General features: G+C 39.0%; 2 protein-coding genes across 2 annotated transcripts in view; both read right to left on the bottom strand.

Annotated features, from left to right (window-relative positions):
- Positions 1–15,749, bottom strand: part of rpa1 (replication protein A1) — a 29,661-nt gene extending 13,912 nt beyond the window's left edge. The window contains exons 1-12 of the mRNA XM_081614165.1: positions 15,483–15,749; positions 15,095–15,142; positions 14,397–14,475; positions 13,796–13,904; positions 13,610–13,695; positions 13,201–13,278; positions 12,014–12,131; positions 11,164–11,266; positions 10,482–10,550; positions 9,957–10,149; positions 8,896–9,032; positions 7,482–7,630 (exon numbers count right to left, since the gene is read on the bottom strand). Of these exons, the coding sequence (XP_081470291.1) occupies positions 7,482–7,630; positions 8,896–9,032; positions 9,957–10,149; positions 10,482–10,550; positions 11,164–11,266; positions 12,014–12,131; positions 13,201–13,278; positions 13,610–13,695; positions 13,796–13,904; positions 14,397–14,475; positions 15,095–15,142; positions 15,483–15,512 (1,199 nt within the window). The 5' untranslated portion in view covers positions 15,513–15,749. The remainder of the gene's footprint in view (positions 1–7,481; positions 7,631–8,895; positions 9,033–9,956; positions 10,150–10,481; positions 10,551–11,163; positions 11,267–12,013; positions 12,132–13,200; positions 13,279–13,609; positions 13,696–13,795; positions 13,905–14,396; positions 14,476–15,094; positions 15,143–15,482) is intronic.
- Positions 15,750–16,953: 1,204 nt separating this feature from the next.
- On the bottom strand, positions 16,954–23,211 carry serpinf2b (serpin peptidase inhibitor, clade F (alpha-2 antiplasmin, pigment epithelium derived factor), member 2b). Its single transcript, XM_008424942.3, has 9 exons — positions 23,152–23,211; positions 22,671–22,739; positions 22,512–22,577; positions 21,647–21,926; positions 21,410–21,553; positions 21,138–21,326; positions 20,634–20,776; positions 18,027–18,231; positions 16,954–17,940 (listed from the first exon to the last, which is right to left on the bottom strand). The coding sequence occupies exons 2-9, from the start codon at positions 22,722–22,724 to the stop codon at positions 17,588–17,590; spliced, it is 1,434 nt and encodes a 477-aa protein (XP_008423164.2). The 5' UTR covers positions 22,725–22,739; positions 23,152–23,211; the 3' UTR covers positions 16,954–17,587.
- Positions 23,212–23,235: the final 24 nt, after the last annotated feature.

Raw genomic sequence — 23,235 nt, 5'->3', positions numbered from 1 at the left:
GGAGTCTTATGCAGAAAGGAGGTTGGATTGCAAATACGACCAGAACGTCTCCTCTCCTGCAGGCGTGACTAATTGAAAATATTCAAAATTAAATATTCAGACTGTAGCCTGTACAAAGCCGCTTGCCACCTCTGACGAATGTGAACGATTCTTTCCAGTGGCGTTTGATTTCCCCGCTTGTGTACCTGTAAAGATTTGCTTTAATTGCACTAGCAATCGCTAAGCTGCCTTGACGCGATGAAAAAAAAAAAAGAAATTTCTGGACAACTCAGAAGAGGAATGCCTCTGAAGGGGAGAAAAAAAAAATCATGTAGCAATTTAGCAGAATTGGTTAATATTGTGGGGCTGCTACTAACTAATTTAGTAATCAGATAAAAAATTGCCACATTCTGCAATTTTTCATTTAACCGAGTAAGCCTTTTATGTACATTAATAGAAACACAAAAAATGCAAAAACAAAAATGATTCAATTCCTTTTTCAAGCAAAATAAACATTTTATTGCCAGTAATACAACATAGCATTTCTATAGACTGTTTGATCATATGTAGATTAATTGATCTTTTTTTTTAGATTAACCGATTAATAAGCAAGACATTTTTAATAGGAAATTTTTTTTAAACACAGAGTTTGTGCCAGGTGAAGCTAGAACTTTAGTTCTGGGTGAAACATATTTACAGGCAAAGAATTTTTTTTTTTATGTTAGATGCAAATGTATATATTTATTGACTAAGTTGCTGCTCTGAGTATCACTCATTTAATCACGATTAATCATTTCAGCCCTGGTACTTTGACAGTGATTTAAATCTACAGCAATTTATGTTTTAAACTAGTTAAGATCAGAAGTATTTCACACATTTCAGCAGAAATGAGGAAGATTTGTGACATTGCAAAGGCCTGACATAGACTTTGCTGGGCAATAAATTGGTCCCAGAAATTATTTTGATAAACAATAATATTGTTGTTTTGAGATCATTTTGAAAATGGTAATAATAATGCTAGTATAATGATGCTAGATCGCCATGTCAAAGATCAATAAACTTTAATCTTGTGAAGAACACTCAACACTGGAACACTTTAAATATTCCAAAAGAATAGAACGACAAAGAAAAAACTGAAATATAAAATAGAAATCACACACAACTGAAAAATAGATTAAATAGACTATAAAGACTACATAAATGTAACTGACATTGAAAAAAATAATCAGAATGGAAATGATTAAGCTCATTATCATGCAATAGATTTATTGCGAAGTTTAACCGTGCCAACGCTTAGTTGAAAACAAATAGGCAGCATCATTTACAGACACACAGATACCTGCACACTAAAGGGTTTAAGACCAAGCTGTGCTATACATGCTGCAAACATGTCAAAATCCAGCGTGTTGATGTGTCTCGCGGACAGTACGGGAGCAGAGACGTGTCTGAGGAACAAGCAGGAAGGGATGAGGAGGAAACCCCAAGTAAGCAGTGTTCTCAGCTCCAGGCTAAGACTCTCATGCCTAAGCTGAGAGTGGCAGAGACAACAAATAGCATTCCTCCATCTTCTGTGACATTTTGATAGTCCCTTCATCTAAAGCAAATGACATGCTGTCAAACACAGAACCTGCTTCCATTGTAAACAATGAAGGTTTTGGGATGTAAACAAGGACCATTGTGTTCTGGTGAGTCATAATATATTGCCGAGCATGGGCTCAGACGTCTAAAGATGTCTCAAGGTATTAGTCAGGCAGATATTTTGCAGCAAGTATGTCTCATCACTAACAGCCGCTCCACTAAAAGTCAATATATCTTGGAATTGTAAATAAACGTTACCCTTGCAAGATAAACCTGAATGATTAATTTATTTATTTAAGGTGCAGAACAAGTTTGGATTAGTTTTTTTTTCTCTCTCAAAGATTTGGATTAAATAAAAATGCAATGAAAAATGCTGGCGGCATAAAAAAAAACAACAAAAGGTTATATTAAAGCTGCAGAATGCAACTTTGGTAAATAAATAAATATATATATATATATTTTTTTTTTATTATATGTGTTAAAGCGGTCACTTTGTCATGACAGTATGAGACAGAATCTATGAAAAATAAAACGATCAACATCCTCTGCCTCCTCTTAGTGCTTCTATTCTCGTCTGCAGAAATACATCGCAAAGCCTGAAACAGCCAATCAGAGCCAGGAGGAGGGTCTTATTGCTGTCAATCAAGCTTGTGTCAGGTTAGTTAGCACTGATGACGGCTAAACGGCTTTCCTGGAACAGTGAGTTCTCTGCCATTAGCACATTGAGCAGCATGACCATAAGCATGATCAACAGTGCCAAGACCCTCCTCTTGGCTCTGATTGGTTGTATATTGGCTTCGATTGGAAGGCTTGCATTCCTGCAAATGGCAAACAAACATTTCCAACATCACTTAATCGCATTAAGGCATCTTGACGGACATTGGAAGTGAAGGACAGGAGTATTGAACAGTGACTGTTTTCACAATTTTTGCCTATATAGTCGTGGCTTCTACTTGTTCAAGTCAAGCTTTATTGTCTATGGACGTAGCACAACTAGTTGGGGCTCGGACAGCATTTACAAAAGTTGGAAATGGCAAGTTTAGATACCAACCCATACATTCTCCCTCCTGATGCGTTTGTTGATTTGATCAAATCAACAATTTTTCTCAAATTCATGCCACGTGATTTATACCACTATGTCAAACAGCGTTTCCTCCTACACTGGAGCGGACATTTAAAAGCGTACAAATGCCTAGATGCTAACCAGTTTTTGTGTTTTTTTTCTTTTCATACATGCTAGGCTACATGATGGTCTGGCATTCTGTCCAGGGTTAGTAATAATTAGACACGTTCTTTTTCCACAATGAAATGTTTGATTGCATATTACTCATTTTAATTACTTAAAGTATAATGTTAATCTTCTCACCTTGTAAAAAGCGTTTGGTGGGAATCCACATACGATACATTAGTTTTCAGCCTCATCTGTTTGTGCAGCACTTTATGGCTATTACATGAAATCAGCTACATAAAAGTGACGTTACGCCACCAACCTGTTTTACACGAGTTAAACCGGATAGGTTTTCTTGGCGTCTGTCATGGCGGAGTGGGCCTTCTGAACAGTGTGACGTCACATGTGACAGGTCAATAGAAGCACAGGGAGGAGGTGGAAGAGTGTTGTCTTTTCACAGATAATCTACCTTACATTATACTGTCACAAAATAATGACCCGATATAAAAATGTACATACTGCTGCTTTAAGCCCAAAACAGTGACATCCTGCCGTTAGTAGGGCCACAACAACACGTGCGCATTTCCAAAGTCAGAACAAAAATGTAATTTAATTAGTGAAACCGTTTCATTGCCCAGCAAAAAGCTGCATGTAGCACTTTGGTTTGAGAATAAATTAGCACTACTAAATGACGGTTTAAATCACTCTGTATTAATTAAAGCTGACCCATACCTTCGTAATAACACTGTAAAATCCAGGAAAAAAAACAAAAACAACAACAACAAAGATGATGCATTAATGAGGCATCATCTTTACTGGACTACTGGCAAAGCTTGTTTGTTTGCTCCCAGGCTCCTGTAATTACTGCCCCAACTTTATGACTCGTCTGTGGCAAGTGGAAATACTCGAGCCCTGATAAGAAAGACGGAAAATGTCAGCTGGACTAAAATGAGATAATGGGAAGTGTCTGAGGGTGGCTGCATCAAGGCCTGGGAATAAACCTGATAAAGGACTGGATAAAGAAAAGACTCCCCTGGCTGGCGGTAAGACTAGAGGCAGCGTGACCCTCCCTAAATGTGCTGTTGCCACCTAATGGACAAGAGCATCCGCACAGGCGGATGTGGGTGTAGATTTCACGGTGCTAGCAGCCTTCGTTCAGCCATCAAACAGGAAGCAGCAGACATAATCACATTACAGCAGCGTTAATCAAAGATCAAGATTATTAGTGCGCAGAACGGCATTGGTTTGACAAAGAAACGAGTGCCGTTTGATGCCCTGCAGGATGAATCGGGGAGCCATTAAAAGGGCCGCAGCCCAACTTGTCAAATGAGCACTTGAGCGAGAGCAGAGCTGAAACAGCTAATACTCTGCAAAGAGTACGAGACAACGGCCCACCAAGGATACACTATTCATTTGAAGAAGTCCCACAGGACTGCGCCAAAATAGTCAAATTAAAATGCCTCTGCAGCAGGAAGACGGCCATGTCTCAGCAGCTTTGGGTCTGTCGTTAAAGAGGGAAAGCCGTTGTTTCTTAAAGTGGCGGTATTATGCATTTTCCAGGCACAAGATTGTACTATCAAGTTCCTTCCTTATTTTACCTTCAGTTGTAACAAAAACACTGTGCATGTCAATCATAACTTGACTTTGCAATTTGATGCCTTGAAATTGGGACTCCGTCTCTTTAAGAAGCTCCACCTCCAGCACCTCATCAAATGCTTTTCCATTATGCTGCTTAAAGTCTGTTTTTCTTAGGAGCGTTGGACTAAATAGTTTGTTTGATGAGCTCAGCAGACAGTTCTACGATTGCTGCTAGTCTGGAGGGGCTGTCATTATAACATTCATCTTCAAAACCCAGTGGGAGAAACATAGACAGTGCGAGTACAAGCCCATTTTGTCAAATTAAAAAACCCAATAAACTTCAATGTATTTTATTAAGATTTATTTATGGCCGATTTAGGCTTAAAGGTCTTCAAATAATGGAATTTCAAAGATTTCAATACGATTCAAGTATTTTACAGGTCTCAGTTAGGGTAACTCTGGTAAACATATTCCATATCCCGTTTTTTTTTTTATTATTATTCTTTATAGGTTTTTCCATCCACCAATCCTCCTTGATTAGCTAAATATTTAAGAAATCTGCTGCAATTTCAAAATTAAGCCTTATTCTAGCCAGATATGCAAAAGAAAAACTCACATTGAAGGTTTTGAATCTGAAAATGCACGTCATTTTTCCAGTGAAGGTCTGCGCACCGAGACTGACATCACCTTCAACTGCACACCTCATATCTGGTCTGTATGTCAGAGAGGCCAGAAGAAGTTTTTATCAGGACAGATCATGACACCAGAATGTACTTTTTTGTCCCAAAAAGCAAAACTCTGTGCGTGGCATTTAAGCAAATCTTCAGGTCTTGCTGAACATTCTCTTCCTACGGACAAACATCATTGCAGCATCATGATGAGAGGATGCTTTACTTTATAAGCAACAGGGATGCCAGTCAGTTCTCTAGAAGGGTATGTGGAGCCACCCTGAATATGTCATTATTAGCATTTTTAAAAACTGATAAGAAAAAATAGATGTCATAGCCCAAACAAAAAAAAAAAAACAAAACAAAAAAAAAAGTGGAAGGGTGCCAAATAAAAATGCTTGTCATACTTTTTCCAGATATGCATTTTCTTAATTAAATTGAAAATCATGCAAAATGTTCTTTACTCTATACAACTATGGATACTTTTGTGTTGATCTGCAAATAAGAGACTAACGTTTCTGGCAAAATATGAAAAAAGGTCAAGGGTTATAAACATTTATGCAAGGCAGTGCATGCATTCTGCAACCAACAGCCCTATAATGAAAAATAAAACCTCAAACAATCTTTATGCTGAAGTCCAACTATAGGCCTAATAACTACATATTCACCAGTTTGTCCACAGCTGCGTTACGGCGCTCAGCTATTCTAAATTATGCTGTCGTCTTGACTGTTGCTCTCACAAGAATTGACTTGAACTGAGAGTAATGAATCGGGTCTTGCCTCCTTCCATCTGTGACTTTGAAACTGTTCATTAATGACTGCCTCGAAACCTGTGGGAACCCGCTGCTCAGAGCAGACCCCCACGGACCGGCGTTTCTTCAGCGGGGAATTAAACCAACACCAGGATTTTAAGGATCATTATCTCTGGCCGCCCAAGAAGAGACGGAGTGGACAACAAACGTCTGTCATTAAACCCACGAGGAAACAAAACAGTATAAAAAAAAAGTCTTTGCAATGGGGAGTTAATGATGTGCAGGTAAATGGAAAAATAGCGCCCTAGAGGGATCTTAATTAGATATTTTCAATCTTGTGAGCAAAATTAAATCCTCCTACAACAGAAAACCGCAGTTTGAGGCTGAAGTGACAAATGTGATGAATGATAATAAATAACCGCCAGCTAATATTTCCTTATTAAAATAAAAGTCACATTTGTTAATTGACTTTCTCGTCTGGGAGCTAGAGGTCACATTGTGAAATATTTGACACATTCTGCCCAGAATGGTTTAGAAAAATCCCAAATTGAGGAAAATGTATTATTGAAAAGTAAAAAAAACTTAAATTTCTTTCTTCCAAAGCAAGAAAAGAAAAGTTGTTTTAATATCCTACATCTTGGCAAGTTAACAGCAATTATCTCAATAAATAATAATGTTGTTTTGAGACGATTTTTAAGCAATATATTGACAATGGCATAATAATGCAAGTTTGCTCTCTCAAAAGACCAATAAACTTCCAATTTTGAATAGAACGTTTCGAAACTGGAACCTATATTAAATATCCAAAATAAAACAACCAAAATCAGTAAATAAAAATAAAATAAAACACACACACACACACCCATAACCATAAATAAAGTGGTTGATGGAGTCTAAACAAAATTGCCCTTCAAAATAATGATAATCAAAAGCAGCATTCAGCTTTTCTGCTCCTCTATTCTGGAAACCTCCAGAAAACTGAAAAACGGCTGAAACACTAAAATCAAGACTAAAAACTCACCTGCTTAGATAGCATTTAATGTCATTTATCATAATGTAATGTTTACTATTTCATAATTACTTTGTTATATTTTTATGGTGTAAAAAAAACTTTGAACTGCTTCGTCACTAAAATGTGCAATACAAACAAACTTGACTAGAATGGAGTCGTCAAGCTCATTTTGATTCATCATGCTACTAATCAAACAACTGTTTACTGCAACAGGCTTACCTACCGTAGCACTGAGAGGTGTGGTGTGGAAAGAAAACTCAGCAAAGTTGGCTGCAGCATAAACAAAGGTGGTTCTACGAGTGAATTTCATCTTTCATTCATAAACTATGTGAGCCCAAATGGCCAATATTTCTGGATAATTTCTACATTATTTAAGTGACAGAGGAACAAAAACATATAAAGATAATTCTGGGTTCCAGCGCAGTTTGCTAAAGTGATTAAAGGGTTAAAAAAGAAAAAACAAACACATTTTCACGCATTAAGTATGATTTCCGTTGATATGGAATGCTTCACTAAAGCGCCCTGGCCATGTGGCTGATGGGAGGGAAAGCCAATCTCAATAACGAGAATCTGAGCATGCCCACTTGCAAACTGCCGTTTAATTTCAGCACAATGTGAATCAACACAGACGCTGCCGGCGCTAAAATGTTTACTTTATTCAACTTTGGATGTATGCGAGGCATCCCATGTGCCAGAGCAGGAATGCATTTCCCCAGCTGTTATCGTCCAGGCTGGGCTCGACTTACCAGCCTCTGAGCTTGTACGCCTCTGGGATGTCTGGGTTGATCATCATGGTGCTGCTGAAGGACGCGGAAAGCGAGCGGCCTCCGAAGTCCGAGAGCTTGGCGCTCTTTATGGCTACGATCGGCTGTCCGGAGCCGTCGAACTTCTCCGCCTGCGAAACGAAAAGAAAATGTCTGAAAATGGGCCTCAAACGTCGCTCAACTCGGTTTCTCCACATCATCCGCAGTAAAAGACATTGTCACACAGATACAAGTAGAATGGAACACAAAGTAAACATGTAAGTAATTCCCCCAAGTTTTTCTGCTTCATAACCTTCATACTTTAAGCGACTAAAAGAACCAGAAGCTGGGAGGGTTTTAAAAAAAAAAAAAAAGGAAGATCGGAGCAGGGAGTGACTGAACACTTCATACATATGGAAAATAACTTTAAAGTTGTCTGACGCTGGAACTGTTCTTAAGCTGCACGTTTTGTTTCATCAAATCCCTTTGGAAGTGGAATACATTTAAAAAGGAAACTAGAAGGGAAGACGCTGCCTCTTAGCAGGAGGAAGTCAAATTGGACTGAAGCCAGCAGAAGGGAAAATAAAATTTTAAAAAATATCAACGTTGGGAGTTCACTTACGTTATCACAAGGACACATTTTAGTCAGTAACTTTATTCTATGAGCTTAGAAGTATTTTCAGGTTTCACAACTCAAGCAAAGAGCAGCTTTTCTAATATGTAAGGATGCAACTAAAGGTATTCAAAGTTTCTATTAATCGGATTAAAATAAATTGGTACATTGGTCAGATTTTGCATTTTACCACTTATGTCTTTTTTATACATTAGAAACACAAAAGATGCAATTGAAAAAAAGAAAATAAAAGTTTATTGGCTAAAATTTAACACCACAGCATTCTGTTAGTGAACAGCCAAACATTCGTAGCAAAAGATGAAGCTAAAAATACTTTATCAAAGCTCAGCGCGTTCTGCTCGACTCATCAGTACAGTGTAGTGATTTGTTACTTTCTGAATTAACCAATTAGTAATTAGACACCAAACAGTGCTTAGCAGATTTTTATTTATATATATATATATATACACACACACACTGAATTTGAACCAGGTGGAGCTAAACATGCCACTTTAGTGTAGGATATTCCAAAGGTTTCCATTTATTTTAAATGCAAAATGTACATATTTCTTGTACAGTTTTGGCTTAATGTTGTTCTTTCAGCAAAACTGCCTTCTTTTATCAAGTCTGTTTATGCCAGTTAACGATTGTTTGATCACAATTAATCCGATTAATAGTTTCAGCCCAAATCATTTTTTTCACCTAATTTGATACTTTGTGACATTACGTGGCATTCCTTGAAGAAACCCTTCCACTTAGAAACACTTAAACAAAAACTCTCCGGCTCTGCGTGGTTTTACTCACTTCCTCTCCCCACAGGGTGACGGTCACCAACTTCCCGGACATGTCCATCAGACTCATCGTCCTCTTGGACACTTCGCGGTTGGACTTGGTCGTCAGGCGGGTCAGCTCATCCACGCTCTTGCACACTCCAATCACATCTGTAATGCAAAACAGAAAGAAAAAAAAAAGGAAAAAAAAAAAAAAAAAAGCATTAAGCATAGCGAGACACGCTAGATTTACGGCACCAACATTCTGAACCTCCGTGTGCAGCCCTGTTCCATACGCTGAATATCCTCTGAGAAACACAAAGGAATTATAAAGTATATCCAATTTCTAAAGCTGCCTGAGGTAATGCTTCTTCGTTTTGCAGTGAAATAAAAAGGAATCAGCTGTTACTTTGAGTGTTTCATATCCATAACAGCAGGAATGTTTTTGTTTTTAGGAATCTATTTAAATATAGACTTTTGATTGACAAAGGATTGGAAAATTACACATTATCAACGTTGACATTTGAACTGTTTAAAGGGAAGATTCTTATTGCAGGAAATGCCAAAAAACTGGAAGACAAATTTATTTTTATATAGGACTATTTGCTTCATGATGCTTAAGCCACAGCTACAACCAGATTCATATTACAAAACAAAAAGAAAAAAAAAATAGAAACTATGAATTTCTTAAAAAGACTAAATATATGCGATGAAAAAGCTATTAACAATTACAAAAAAAAAGAAAAAAAAAAAGTGGATTACTTGGAGAAACTTTTCCAGTATTGGAGATTCTTTAAATGTAGTCTTAGGCTGATTTAGATCATCTTACACAAAATGTGACAATGTTGTTTCGCATTGAAGATGTTTGTGTGAGACTCAAATTTTTGCCCGTACATATGCAACATTTAAAACCTGTGATTGACGTATGTAAGGCCAACTAATTTAATAGATTCAATTGCTTAACATTAAGGACATTGAAGCCTCAATTTTAGATAAATTTAAGACTAAGGACACGCAGACACCCCAATTAAAGTTTTACATTTTCTTAAAGTTTCCGTTTGTGATTATGCAGCTTTCACAGTTGCGCGACCTTACCAATGATAGCGTCTTTCTCTCTGTTCTCCAAGTCGCCGATAGAGACAAAGTCGCACTGCACCATGGGAACGTCGCAGCTGTCCTCACAGGGAATGACGGTGGACTCTCCGTTGAGAGTCATTTCGTAGTCGTTCTTCACCGACGTGTACTGCTTGTTTGCGATCTTCAAAGAGCCCTTGGAGATGTAGTAGACCTGGCGGAGGCAGGAGGGATGAAGCCGGCGCGTTAATCAGAGATCTGGGGGAGCATTTTCACCTGACTTGAATGGTGCAAACGAGATAGGACTTCAGACAGCAGGGGAGGTGGGGAGGCATCAACAGAGCCTGGCAGATGATCATAAGCTGCTTATTGTACGGGTACGGCGCTGCCAGATGACTCATTCATAGTCTCTGTGGTTTTAACGCGCAGAGTACCGGCAGCTGTTGACAGAGCGCCGCGCTGCCAGAGCTGTCTAACGGCGAAGGAGGAAGAAAAGTTTTCCGGCAGGTAGTTTGGGAAATCCCGGGTCTGGAGGAAGAATCTCACCTTGCCGACCTCGATGAGAGAGAAGAACTTGTCGACTTCTTGGTTGAAGCCGGTCACACGGATCTCCCCCTGGAGTTAAAAACACAAAATCTTTCTTAAAAAATAGACAAACTTTGGACAGAGATATTGGAGTTTATTTATGTATATATATATATATATATATATATAAAAAAATTAGTGATTGACTGATCCACGTTTTTCTACTTCCAATACAATATCTTAGGTTTGGCATCAGCCAATACGGATACGATACAAAAAAAACTGCTGAATTAAAGTTTATTTCTGTAAACAAACAGACATAAATGTACTGAGTAGCATTTATTGGATAACTCTGCAGCACACTTAAATACACGCAAAAACAACAAATATTTAATTTGATCAATCAAACATATTAGGAGTATGACACCCAATGTAAAGTAAATAAGAAACTGACAAAACGATACGTTTACTACTTTGGTCAAACGTAAAAAATTAATTGCAACAAACAATCTTTCAAATGGTTCAGAAAGTGCAATTAATGTACAATAAATAAAGCATGACATCACTCGGAGCACAAGGGATACAATTAGACTGACTAGATCTGTCCTTATGGACTGGACACATGGTCACGGATACAGGAGCGAGAATATTTTTCAATATCGGACCAGTGCATCCTTAATAAGAATGACGGATAAAAACTTACACTTTCATCTACGATCTCCATAGAGAAGAGTTTTCCTTCGCCTCGAGCATTGCTCCACGTACGAATGGAGCCCTTATTGGTCACACGAGCCCGGATCGTCCACCTTTAAGAGAAATTTATTGCTCATTAAGGCTTTGTAACGCAAAAGTTTCCCTTTTCTGAGGATATGCATACATACATGTATGAATGAACGCATTTAGTCATTAGTTCACAATCTGTTCTTTGCAGCTTTTGAAAACAAGTTTCCAGGGTTTCCATTTAAAAATCTTTGGCTTTTCTTGTTGTGTTTATTTCTTAGCTAGGTAGCCAATTTCCACACCAGTGAGGTGCTTAAAATAAACTTAGTAAAAGTACAAAGATGTAAAAGAACATTTTAAAAAGGGAAAGTAGCCTGAAAAGACAGCAAAGAGGCCGTTTTTTATTTTCATACTTTTTAGTATTCAAGACTGAGGTTTTGCAATGCTAGGTGCATAAACTGCTATGAAAGATGCTAAAAAAAAAAATCTTAAAATAAATAGTTTAGTTTTTGTTTAAAAATACCACTCTACCCCACAACCACTAATGACAGAAAGGCTAAAAAAGAAATACATATATCCACCCAAGTTGTCAGGAAAAGTGTCAAGCCTGCCCATGTGACAACTTTCTCCACAGCTATAGTGATTTATAAGCCTGGCGGGCCTCCAGGCTTAACTTGCCTCTCAACCAGGCTAATCACAGTTTATTTTAAATAGGGTTTTAGTAACAGTGACAGCAGAGAGTGCAAGAATCACAACATAAAATTACTATATTTTCAATGAATGCATATTAAAACTGTTACAATTCAAACGACCAATAAAGCATGCATACTGACTTGGACTGGTAGGGGTTGAGGCTGGCGATGGGGACAATTTTGGAGCTTCCTCCTGGAGTATCAGGCAAAGCAGAAGTTATCTTCTTTGCAAAGTCTCTCTTCAAATTTCTGACCACACCTACAGAAACAAAGAGGGAAAAAAAGGAATAAATAACGAGCAGAGAAGTGGAGGAGTCGAAAGAAAGAGACAAATGCATTATTCATCACGAATTCCAAAAATCTAATTTCTTTGGATTGCAACCGCTTTATCGGCGTAATTATCCCACTTCATGGGGGGAAAATCTCAACGAAAAGACTTCAAAATTTTACCGACTTGACTCCCGCCAAGCGCAGCGATTGGAACAACAGATGAGAATGTTATTAAACCAGCTGGCCCCAGATACGTGATCCGGCATTTTAGGCGAGAAGCATGACTCGTGTTCCCACAGAATCGGGGCCGAGCGTGAAGCACTGCAACAAACCGGAGCAGCTCTTCCCGAGCGCAGCACATTTGATTTGTGTGCGTCTCACGTGGAGGATTAGAGTTCAAAGTGTCCACTTAAGTCCTCCCACTTTGCAAACCACTGCACTTCTGGTAATTAAGCCCCCCACTGCTCCCCAGATCAAGCAAGCTCACTGAGAAATGAACAATGACTGTGCTGATGATGACCAGGACGGCTGCCACAATCTTAATTCCCCACAAGGCAGATTTGAGGGATGAATACCTCCCATGACACACGCGGGGGGACACGGAGAAACCACGGCAACGGCTGGATTTCACATCTCTGCAGGCTAAAATTGCTAGAAAAACATGCTTGACATGACCACCTTGTTGTCTTTCACGGACAAGTAAATGTTCTGATCTAATCCACACTTTTGAACAGTGCCACTCAAACCGAGGTGTATAAAACGTAACAACTGCACACACAGGCGAAGATGGATATGCTCACAGACAGGAAACCAGATGGATGTGGTGAATTTCAACGCAAAACAAAAATATTTCCACAAATTAAAAATGCTAATATTTCTACAAGGGCTGTCAAAATTATTCCTGTCATGGGAATCTTTAGGCCACCTCTCTGCGACGGATAGCTGCTGCCACCTGGTGGCCATTTTTGATAGCAATTTCATTTCTGTTGTGAATTAAAACATTACATTTTCCTAAATTTTATTTATGTCGAGCAGGTTAAATGCAAGCTTTCACTCACCTTCATTATTTCTGTTTTGTGACTGCAGAGGCGGTCTGCTTTCAGGGACTGGAGCTGGCTGTGGGCCTCTGCTCTGGGCTGATGGGGAAATTTACATTAAAACCATCAGAGTTAACTTTATTGTCCAAAATTATGTGCACAAAAACATTTTGAATTTGATTTCAAGCTCTCACTTTGTTACAAAAAGGAGGTATAATCTAAATATTTTAGTACTAAACATGTAAACGATGTACAGAAACTTTTTTAAAGTGCAGAAGAGCAAAGGAAATGAGGAAAAAAAAACAAAAACAAACAAAAAAAATACAGCTCAAACATTATTTGTGTGTACATGTTTATAAAGGGATAGGAAAGCAGTGATGTCTGTGATTATTTCCATGCATATTCAGCTTGAATGATGAGAAATGCTCACCGTCAGAGTAAGGAATTGGGTCTCCTATTTTACCAGAGGCGTCAGCAGGTTTGATGACGTCGATTTCTAAAATGATTACCACTCGTCTGTAAAGACAGACAATACATCAGAATAGTTGGAGGGGGAAAAAAAGAAAGAAGAAAAAAAGCGATATTTCCAACAAAATCTATAGCGAAATCTTCATACCGTCCGTCTTTGAGCATATTGGTGACCTGCCTCTTCAGGACGCACACGCAGTTTGGGACCAGAAGGTTTTCCTCGGCCATGTAGTTTAGCTGAGTGGAGAGCATGAAGGCTGCAGAGAGAAAAGCATGAACTGGACATGCTACTGCAAATGTTTAGGAAAACCAATATATGCAAGAATCACTTTCACATTTCAGATGAGATTTAAATGTGAATCTGTTTTTTGGCAATCAAACATTACCTTAACTAAAAAATAGAAAACAATATCAACTAACAAGAAGGCTGGGCTTATACCCCCAACCTACTTCCTAGTGGGTCAACAATTTGACATCCAGATACAAAGGAAGATATCTACAAAGAAAAAACTATGAGGAACCAACAGAGTCATTTAGTGTAATGTTTTTGGCAAATCCTGATCAAATCATAATTTCTAATCAATTATTTGAAACCATATGTCCCATCACAAACATTCAGATGCACTTTTGTTTGGAAATGTAGCTAAAGAAGCTTATAGTTTACATAACTTATATCCCTTCATCCCACAAATGGAAACGAATGGCATTCAAAACATTTGAGCAAAAATAAATTCGACAAAGTAACTTACATGACAGTGTGTGTCGTCCATCGCTCATCATCACCCTGAAGCGAGAGGGCCCACTCCCGCCATCGATCTTGCGAATGTTCTAAAAGTTAATGTAAAAAACTGTTGACTATATAGATGGAAAATAATGGCTTAAGCAAAATTATACTTCTCAATGGAACAAGATAAAAAAAAAAGGCATTACAAAATATTGATGCAATACCGTAAGGCTTGTAATAGATACTGACAAGATATTCCCGACTAAAATAAACCTTGGCAGGAAAAAGACAACAAAAATGGTGAATTCAGCAAGAAACAATGAATAGGGGGAGGGAAGCACTAATTTAACATTTAACTAAATTAGAGGGTTGGTATGAAAATAGCTGGATGCATTGAAGACTCTTTGAGGCCCAAGACTGAGATTAATCAGTCTAAATGCAAAATTAGATACATAACTTAACACAAGTCTACTTTTTTTTTCTTTTAACGCTCAAAGCTTTTTCATTGTTTGAAAGTTATTTTTAATACTCTTTGCATGCAAAGAGATCTACTTTTATCGTGCAACTTTTTTTTATAATATTGACAACTCGCCTTTCCGTTCAAAATGTGTTGTTTACGGCATGATAAACATGGTTCCGTTAAATCAATCAACTTGATTAAAGTCATCTACATGCCTTTAATCATGCGCGGCTGTTGCATAAAAAAGGCTATTTGTTACTCACCACCAACTGAAGCACTGCTTCGTTACAACCGCTGCCATTTGCTAAAGCCTGGAAAATCATGAAGGGAAAAAATAAAAAAAATCAATTTTCACAAATATCTCATCACACAAATACACGTTTTTTTTCATTCAAATTAGCTTACAAACTTATTTCCATCTATATTCGACTGCAATTTGGATTGAGTTAGTTGTATTTTCTGTTCTGTTAAAAGATTAGCAAACCCCAACGTGACTTTTTAAAACGTACATATAAAAGTATATTCTAGCAAACAAATTAATGTCAGCTTGATGTTGACTACAACAAAGACAGTTTGGCCATAATGAAGAACCAATACAGGCTCTACAACACTTTGTTATCAATATAGTTCGTTTTTATAAATCAGTCTTACCTCTATCGCGCCCGTTGAAAGACTTGCCATGACTGTAATCAGGTAGTTTAGTAAGAAAATGCGACTTAAGTTGACGACTAGTAGACAAACAGGTCGACGAACCACTAACAAATGCAGTCAAACTGCGTCTGAGGCGCCAAAAGCTTTGACAAGGACGCGCGAAGAGTTGAGCGTGCTGTCAGTTTCCGTTTCCGCTCACTGGTCTAAGGTAAGCTTAGAATCATTCAGAGAGTTTAAATACAGCTAAGAGTCGCTGCGAAACTGACCTGAGACCGGTCGCGCCAACCAAACTGTGACGTCAATATTTTAATGTGTTGCGTTCAAGGAGGTACGGAAACAGGCTACTTATAAAATATTCGAAAAAAATGTTTGTGCCTTTTTAAAATAAAAAGTAAAAAGGGAGGTGAAACACTGTTAGATTACTCAACTATAACGTGCACTAAAGTTGTGACAAACCTCACAAAATGCACTGTAGTAGTTTCAGGACAAATTTCTTTGACAAAAAGAGGTAAATTTGCAGACTACGCCATCTGACGATGTTCAGTTTACTAATTTCGTGTTAGATTTGCGGCGCACTTCAATATAATCAAATAAAACGAATCCCATCATTCGTGGAATTTTTTTTTAATTATGTGTTTTAAATATTTAACTGTTCATTTTGAGGCTAAATAAAAAAATATTTTTCTGACGATAATATTTAATAACACCAATTAAAAATATTTGTATACAGAAATAAGGCCCTATTGCCCACACAGTCATGACAAAGGTTGCTGGTTTGACAGCAAACAGCAGTTGACAACTTCGACAGTGACAAGACACAAAATGTCATTGCTGAAGAAGCAAATTGCTCGAACAATTGGTTAATAATGAAAAATTAATTGCAAGGAAAAAATTGAAATGGAAGAAAAAAAAAAGGCGTAGAACAAACAAGGATAGCAGCACCCTTGAGATGATTACCAATCACAGCCCACTCAAGAGATTGGGGGAGATTCACAAGGCGCTGCTCAGTGGACAAAGTCCCATTTTCAGATAAAGGTACATTTTACATTTTATTTGGAATGCTGTCAATGTTGATGTGTGTTTTAGCAAGTCCAAAGTCAACTCAGCTGTTTATCAGCAAATTTTAGAGAACCGCTGTGTTTCTTCCTGCTGACAATCTTAATGTAAATGCTGATTTAATTTCCCAGCGTGACTCGTCTCCAGTACACACTGGCCCAAAGTATCGACAGAATAAACTCTACAGTACATGCGTTTCACTACATCACTGAATTAAAGCACCTTTTAATCAGTCTTTTAAAATATAAATAATTTCTGCATTGTTTTTCAGCAACTGTACACAATAACCATGAAATATATGATCGTGTACAATGATTTGTGTAAATGTATGTTTTCATTTTTTTACCATATTACTAAAATATATGATAATATTGTGACTTATTTATTGAATGTAACATCATTACTCGTAGCCATGAAGGGTTTCAGACTGATACATTTATTTACCTACAACAGAAATTAAAAAAAAAAAAATCCAGGAACATACAAAATCAAGCTGTAACGTTGAAATAGTGCTACACTGCAAAAACACAAAATCTTTTAAAAAAAATTCTAGTTTCTAGTGCAAATATTTTAATACACATGGAAGAAGATTAAAAATAACTTATCAGTAACATTTCAGCAAAATATAAGAGGGTTTTTTTTTTACTCAAAAATTCCTTAATATTGATGAAAAGGTGCTAGTTCCACCAACAGATTATTTAACTTATAACAAGGGAAAATGTCTTGGTAAAACTAAAATAATCTGCCACTGGAGCAAGTAAGTTTTCATCAATATTAAGGAATTACTGACTCAATGCAAGCCCCTATGTCTTGGTGAAAAGTTACTTGTAAGTTAGTTTTAATCTTATTTCAACTGTACTGAAATATTTGGGCTAAACGTATTAGTAAGATATTGGTAGAATTTTGTCTTTTTGCAGTGCAGACATATTGACATCATAAAAAGTCCAAGTGGTATAAAAGGAAAACCTCAACGTCACCTAATATGACACTCCATTGTGTATTTACTTACATTTTTCAAATTCCTTAGAATTGGCAGAGGATTTTAGTCTCTATTTAGGATTTAATTCAACTGAGCCCATGTGATTCTTGTCAGCTGGGAATCCTACTTTATCTTTACTTCCAACATCCCTCCTCTGCAGGACAGGGGCTCCGGGATTGGGGTTATTGATGACACCCATGAAGATTGGTATGTGAGTTACATCATCCATTAGCACAAAGAAGAAGGGCTGACTGAGGTGAAAAATAGGATTGGATGCCCTCGAGATGATGGTCGTTGTGGCAGCGGCAGCCCTCGCGCCGTCCTCGTTAATCTCCATGCCAGACTTGTGCATTACGCTGGACACCAGCAGGGGGCCATCTGCGATCCCACCCAAATTGGGATTCAGGAACACCTCCCCAAGACCTGAGATAAAAAAAGCGATTAGAGAGGTGGTTTATAGCATCTTTTGTCTTACCAGAGCTTGCAGATGTGAGAAGGTTACGTCTTACCTAGTTTGGTAAGAACTTCCTGCAACTCCTGAGAATATTCCAGCTTGAATTTGGGAACTTTAACTTGGACAGCCCTCTCTTTGGGTAGACGTTCATACAAGTTGGAGATATTTAGGTGAGAGGAAAGCGAAGACACGTTCACTCTCCCCGACTCAGGCATGATAACCAGCAAACTCATGTCCTTTGTGAATGGGAACCTTGCCACCTGCACACAAAGAAAAAGGATGTAGTAGTTTCTTAAAGGGGCAGAATTATGTGTTTTCCAGGCACTTGGTGCCATTTTATAACATAATTAATTAACTATGTTGACTTCAGTTGTATAAAAAAAATACTATATATATCCAATATGACTTAATAGAAATTTTACTTTGTAAATAAACGCCTTCAAATTGGGCCTCTGTTGCTTTAAAACCCCCTGCTCTTTCTGAAACTCTGCCTTCAAGAAGTCATCACAACTTAATTTCTCAATTAACCCTTTATCGACATTTTTACCGCTGAGAAATAGCTCATATAATGAGCACATGCGCAGTTCCACCCTGTGTTTGCTAATTGCTGCTGGCTAGTCTGAAGGAGCTGAGAGGAGTCGTCGCGGCGGGAGGGCTGCTCTGTGCGGTGGAAGCTTGGAGGCTTGTCATCTGCATCCCAGAGGAGTAGCTGGTGTTTTGCACCGCTGAATGGTTGCCTTGGGAGACTAAAGGATTTTTCAAACATGCATGAAAGAATCAAAGCAACATTCCAGGTATGTTTTTGATGAGGGAATATCATGAAACTCAAAAAAGTTGATTTTACCAAACACTGCCTCTTTAAGAGTTTGAGTCTAAAGTGAGTTGGACATATTTTTACACCTGGGTCATTTCACGTCAACTTTGTTTTTGGTAAATCCAGAACTGTAAAACAGATTTGCAGTTGTTCACAGTTGGATAGTCTTGTTTCCGTCCGTCCGTCCGCATTCCCAGGCCAGCTGAGAGACATAGTCCCTCCAGCGTGTCCTGGGTCTTCCCCGAGGCCTCCTCCCGGTGGGACGTGCCCGGAACACCTCACCAGGGAGGCGTCCAGGAGGGATCCTGACCAGATGCCCAAGCCACCACCCTCCCGGAAGACCGAGCTTCTCACCCTATCTCTAAGGGAGAGTCCAGCCATCCTGCGGAGGAAACCCACTTCGGCCGCTTGTATCCGTGATCTCGTTCTTTCGGTCATGACCATAGATGAGGGTGGGAACGTAGATCGACCGGTAAATCGAGAGCTTCGCTTTTTGACTCAGCTCTCTCTTCACCACAACGGACCGGTACAGCGCCCGTTTCACAGCAGACGCTGCCCCAATCCACCTGTCGATCTCCCGTTCCGTTCTTCCCTCATTCGTGAACAAGATCCCCAGATACTTAAACTCCTCCACTTGAGGCAGGACGACCCCCCTGACCCGGAGAAGGCACTCTACCTTTTTCCGGCTCAAGACCATGGCCTCGGATTTGGAGGCACTGAGCCTCATCCCGGCCGCTACACACTCGGCCGCGAACTGCTCCAGCGAGAGCTGCAGATCACGACTTGATGAAGCCAACAGGACCACATCATCCGCAAAAAGCATAGATGCTAAGGCCACCAAAATGGATCCCCTCAACACCTTGGCTGCACCTAGAAATTCTGTCCATGAAAGTAATGAACAGAATCGGTGACAAAGGGCAGCCTTGGTGGAGTCCAACTCTCACCGGAAACGAGCCCGACTTACTGCCGGCAATGCGGACCAGACTCCGACACCGGTCATACAGGGACCTGACAGCCCGTATCAAATGGTCCGGTACCCCATACTCCTGGAGAACCCCCCACAACGCCCCCCTAGGGACACGGTCGAACGCCTTCTCCAAGTCCACAAAACACATGTAGACTGGTTGGGCGAACTCCCATGCACCCTCCATTACCCTGCTGAGAGTGTAGAGCTGGTCCAGTGTTCCATGACCAGGACAAAAACCACACTGCTCTTCCTGAATCCGAGGTTCGACTATCCGACGGACCAGGCGCGGCGCTATGGGGGGGGAGGGGCTGCCCACTGGCCTGGGCCGGATGGGGGCCCGGGTCTGGAAGTGCCAAGGAGGGAGGAATGGTTTCAAGTCGCCTAAATGTCTGATTATAGACGGAGGAAGTGCGCCCTCGCCTGTTGAGAAAGGTGTATTTAAAGTTAAAGTTACTTTCCCTCAATGGAATATACTGTATACTAGTCAGTCCCAGTGGCTGTTTCACTCACGGTTTAGCCGATGTGCTTCCTGGGTAAAAATCAAAAGACAAACGCGGCCCAACCCCACCCCCCGCTCGACAGTGAATGGGCATATGCAACTGGGGGGTTCGGTACCTCAAAAAAGGTTAAGAACCACTGACATAGAGCAAACAGAGAGGTATTAAAACTCTGAATCCCAAAATGCTTTGGTCCAAATGCCTTACCTATTACTGCACAGATAATGAAATAGTTGTTTGTTTGTTTTTTAAATGAACGTTAAATACAAAAACATATGAATATACTGCAAAACAGATGTTGAATTTTAGCATTCTTTTGCATCAAACTTAAAAACAAATTCCCAGAGAAACAGAGACAATAAAACTTCAGAAGGTGAACTGTACCTGAGCCTCCAGCTCGCTGTCCATTAATAAACTCAGCTGATGTTTGGTATCATCCATCATATCAACATCCACCAGGTGCAAATCATCAAGGTAAAAGACGCCTTTGGAGGTGAAGTTCGGGTCAAACCGAGCTTTCCACTCTCCTGTCAGACACACGAGGAAATTAGATTTTCATTTTTAGTCAGCGGCATCTTTCAAACCAAAAATACTTTATGAAGAAACAATAATATTTTTGGTAGCTCAGAGAAGGAAAATGTTCTTGATTACACTCTTAAAGGCATACAGACACATATAAAAGAATCAGTTTAATCAAAAAGTTCATTTTATGGATTATTAGGTTTTCTAAAAACTGAATTTTGATCCCAATCATGAGACTTACCAAAATGAACGCTGTGTTAATAAGTGTAAGAGTTTCACTTTATCGGTTAAGTAAATGATCTTTTCAGTGATGTTCATACATATCGATACATCCGTTAGTTAGAAGTCGGCATGCTGGCCAATCACCTTTGAAGTAAACGGCATTGATGAGCATGAGAAGCAGATTGGGTGGCAAAAAAGACAGGAAGTCCATCATTTTCCCCTCTGTTGCGTTCTCTACCCACTCATTTATCTGCTGAAGGCTTTCCACTATTGCTGGTTCCGAGTCGTAAAACCGCAGCGACTCGCTCACAAACTCTTGCTTTCCCTTAAACCCTAAAAAAGAAAAAGATGTTCAGCTTTTTTCTTTTTTTTTTTTGGGCTCAAAATCAGATATTAAAACAGAAATCAGAACAAACCTTGGCGCAGAAACATGCGCGTGGCGATTTGCACGTCGCTGTTTCTCAGCTGCGTTAAGACGTGTCGTAGAGACTCGTGGTAACACGGCAAGCTGTTCTCATGGAGGTGATACATCAGCAGCTCTTCCGTCTCGTTTTTTGCACCTTGAGATAAAACACAATTCCAAATTGCAATCTCAACTACGCCACGACAAAGTAGGCTAGTTCAACAGAGGTGGTAAGCAGTTTCTGCCGTACCTAAAGCCAGTTGCGAGAGGGCCAGAGATATGCTTAGAGGAGAAATGATGACATTTGGCTGCTCTGGTGTCGTCTCCAGGTTTTGTAAGAGCTGCATCCCCAGTCTCTGAATTGCAGCAGTGATAGTTTGTTTGGTGTCGGGGCTTCGGCTGATAGCCTGACAACTGTCTCCCTTTTCTTCATCTGGCGATGTCTTGTTTGCCGTCGGCAGGTCGGACGTCGCAGTAACAGTCGTTTCGTTTAGAGTTGTTGGCTCCGGTGTCCCCTGGCTCTCACCTTCCTATAAGCGAAAATGACAAAACCAGGATCCTAACTCAGCGTGCAGTACAAGAACATAAAATGTAACAAAGCATTTTTGGCCTGGTTTCAAACGCAAATATCTTAGTACACTTGAAATAAGCTAAAACTAACTTGGATGTAACTTTTCAGTGAGATAAACACGTTTTTTCAGTCAGTTCACTTCATCGCCAAAGCACCAAATCACAACAAATTTCATCAGAAGGCACTTTACAAAATAAAATAAAATAATCATTTAAAGTTAATCCAGTTGATCCGAGTTCTCAAACAGTTCAATAAACTCAATGAATTACTCAAAGTAGTTTGCCAATTTTTTTCCACTTATACCAAAACATTTTCCTGTTTTAGGCGACAAAATCAGCCAGTGGAACTAAAACTGTTTTTTTTTTTTGTATTTCAAGAATTATTAACTTAAAATATTATTGGTCTTGCTGAAAAAAAATACCTTTAATTTAGTTTTGCTTTATTTCAAATGCACTAAAATATTTGACTTAGAAAGTAGACCAAAACTACTTGGCAAAAATGTGTGTTTTTGCAGTGTGTTAAACACAAATTACTCAGTTCTTACTTCTATGGGTTGACTGGGGTTTAGAGGAATTAGGGGAATTGACTGATCTTCTGCCACTTCAGCATTCTGTCAAGAACAAGATAGCAGAGGACAATGGTCTTTCAAAGTTTTCCGTAATCAATACAGATGTTTTTAGACGTTTTTAGATGGGTTGTTTACAGTAGTTCCTAGGCTGCAGAGACAAATTAACAGGAGTGTCAGACAGAGGTCCATATCCAAGAAAAGTAACTGTAAGAGAAAAATACAAGGTCATTTTTCCTCAGAGGCTTACATTTCTTCGTTATATAAGTAGTGTTACGCAATAAATTATCACTAGATTAGTCTCTCTTCTTAATTTCAGCTAATAAAACATTACTAATTTCTATATAGTTTTATCATGGTTGTAGTTTTTTCCTACGAGCACAGATAACCGAAGCATTTCTCCAAATCAATAAACTAGAGCAGAAGTTAAAACCTGTACCAAATCAACCTTAAACTGCAACCTTCAAACATAATCTAGCTACAGCACAGAGAAGTTATTAAATGTCAAGTCAGAATCATTCATCTGAAGCATATTTCAATGCAAGCATTGCACGTTTCGAACAATCTCAATCTGAAAAAAGAAAAAAAAATCTTAAATTGAAGTTTAAAATACGTTTACCTTTTTTAAAACGACAAAGAAACCCTCCTGGTTTGTCCAAAAACAAAGAGGAGAACCCACTGTACGGTGAATGGCTGAATTCCC

This window comes from Poecilia reticulata, chromosome 13 (assembly GCF_904066995.2).
Source record: "Poecilia reticulata chromosome 13, P_reticulata-male-v2, whole genome shotgun sequence".
In the NCBI taxonomy this organism is placed as follows: domain Eukaryota; kingdom Metazoa; phylum Chordata; class Actinopteri; order Cyprinodontiformes; family Poeciliidae; genus Poecilia; species Poecilia reticulata.
Note: the sequence above shows the minus strand (reverse complement) of the source record. Positions and strands in the feature narration are given on the sequence as shown.

What these genes read in the sequence shown, in the direction of transcription:
- serpinf2b (XM_008424942.3), bottom strand. Translation starts at nt 22,724, where the DNA reads ATGGACCTCTGTCTGACACTCCTGTTAATTTGTCTCTGCAGCCTAGGA. An exon ending in GCGCATGTTTCTGCGCCAAG is followed by an intron (nt 21,327 to 21,409) that starts GTTTGTTCTGAT and finishes TTTCTTTTTTAG; the next exon opens with GGTTTAAGGGAAAGCAAGAG. An exon ending in GGAAGTTCTTACCAAACTAG is followed by an intron (nt 17,941 to 18,026) that starts GTAAGACGTAAC and finishes TTTTTATCTCAG; the next exon opens with GTCTTGGGGAGGTGTTCCTG.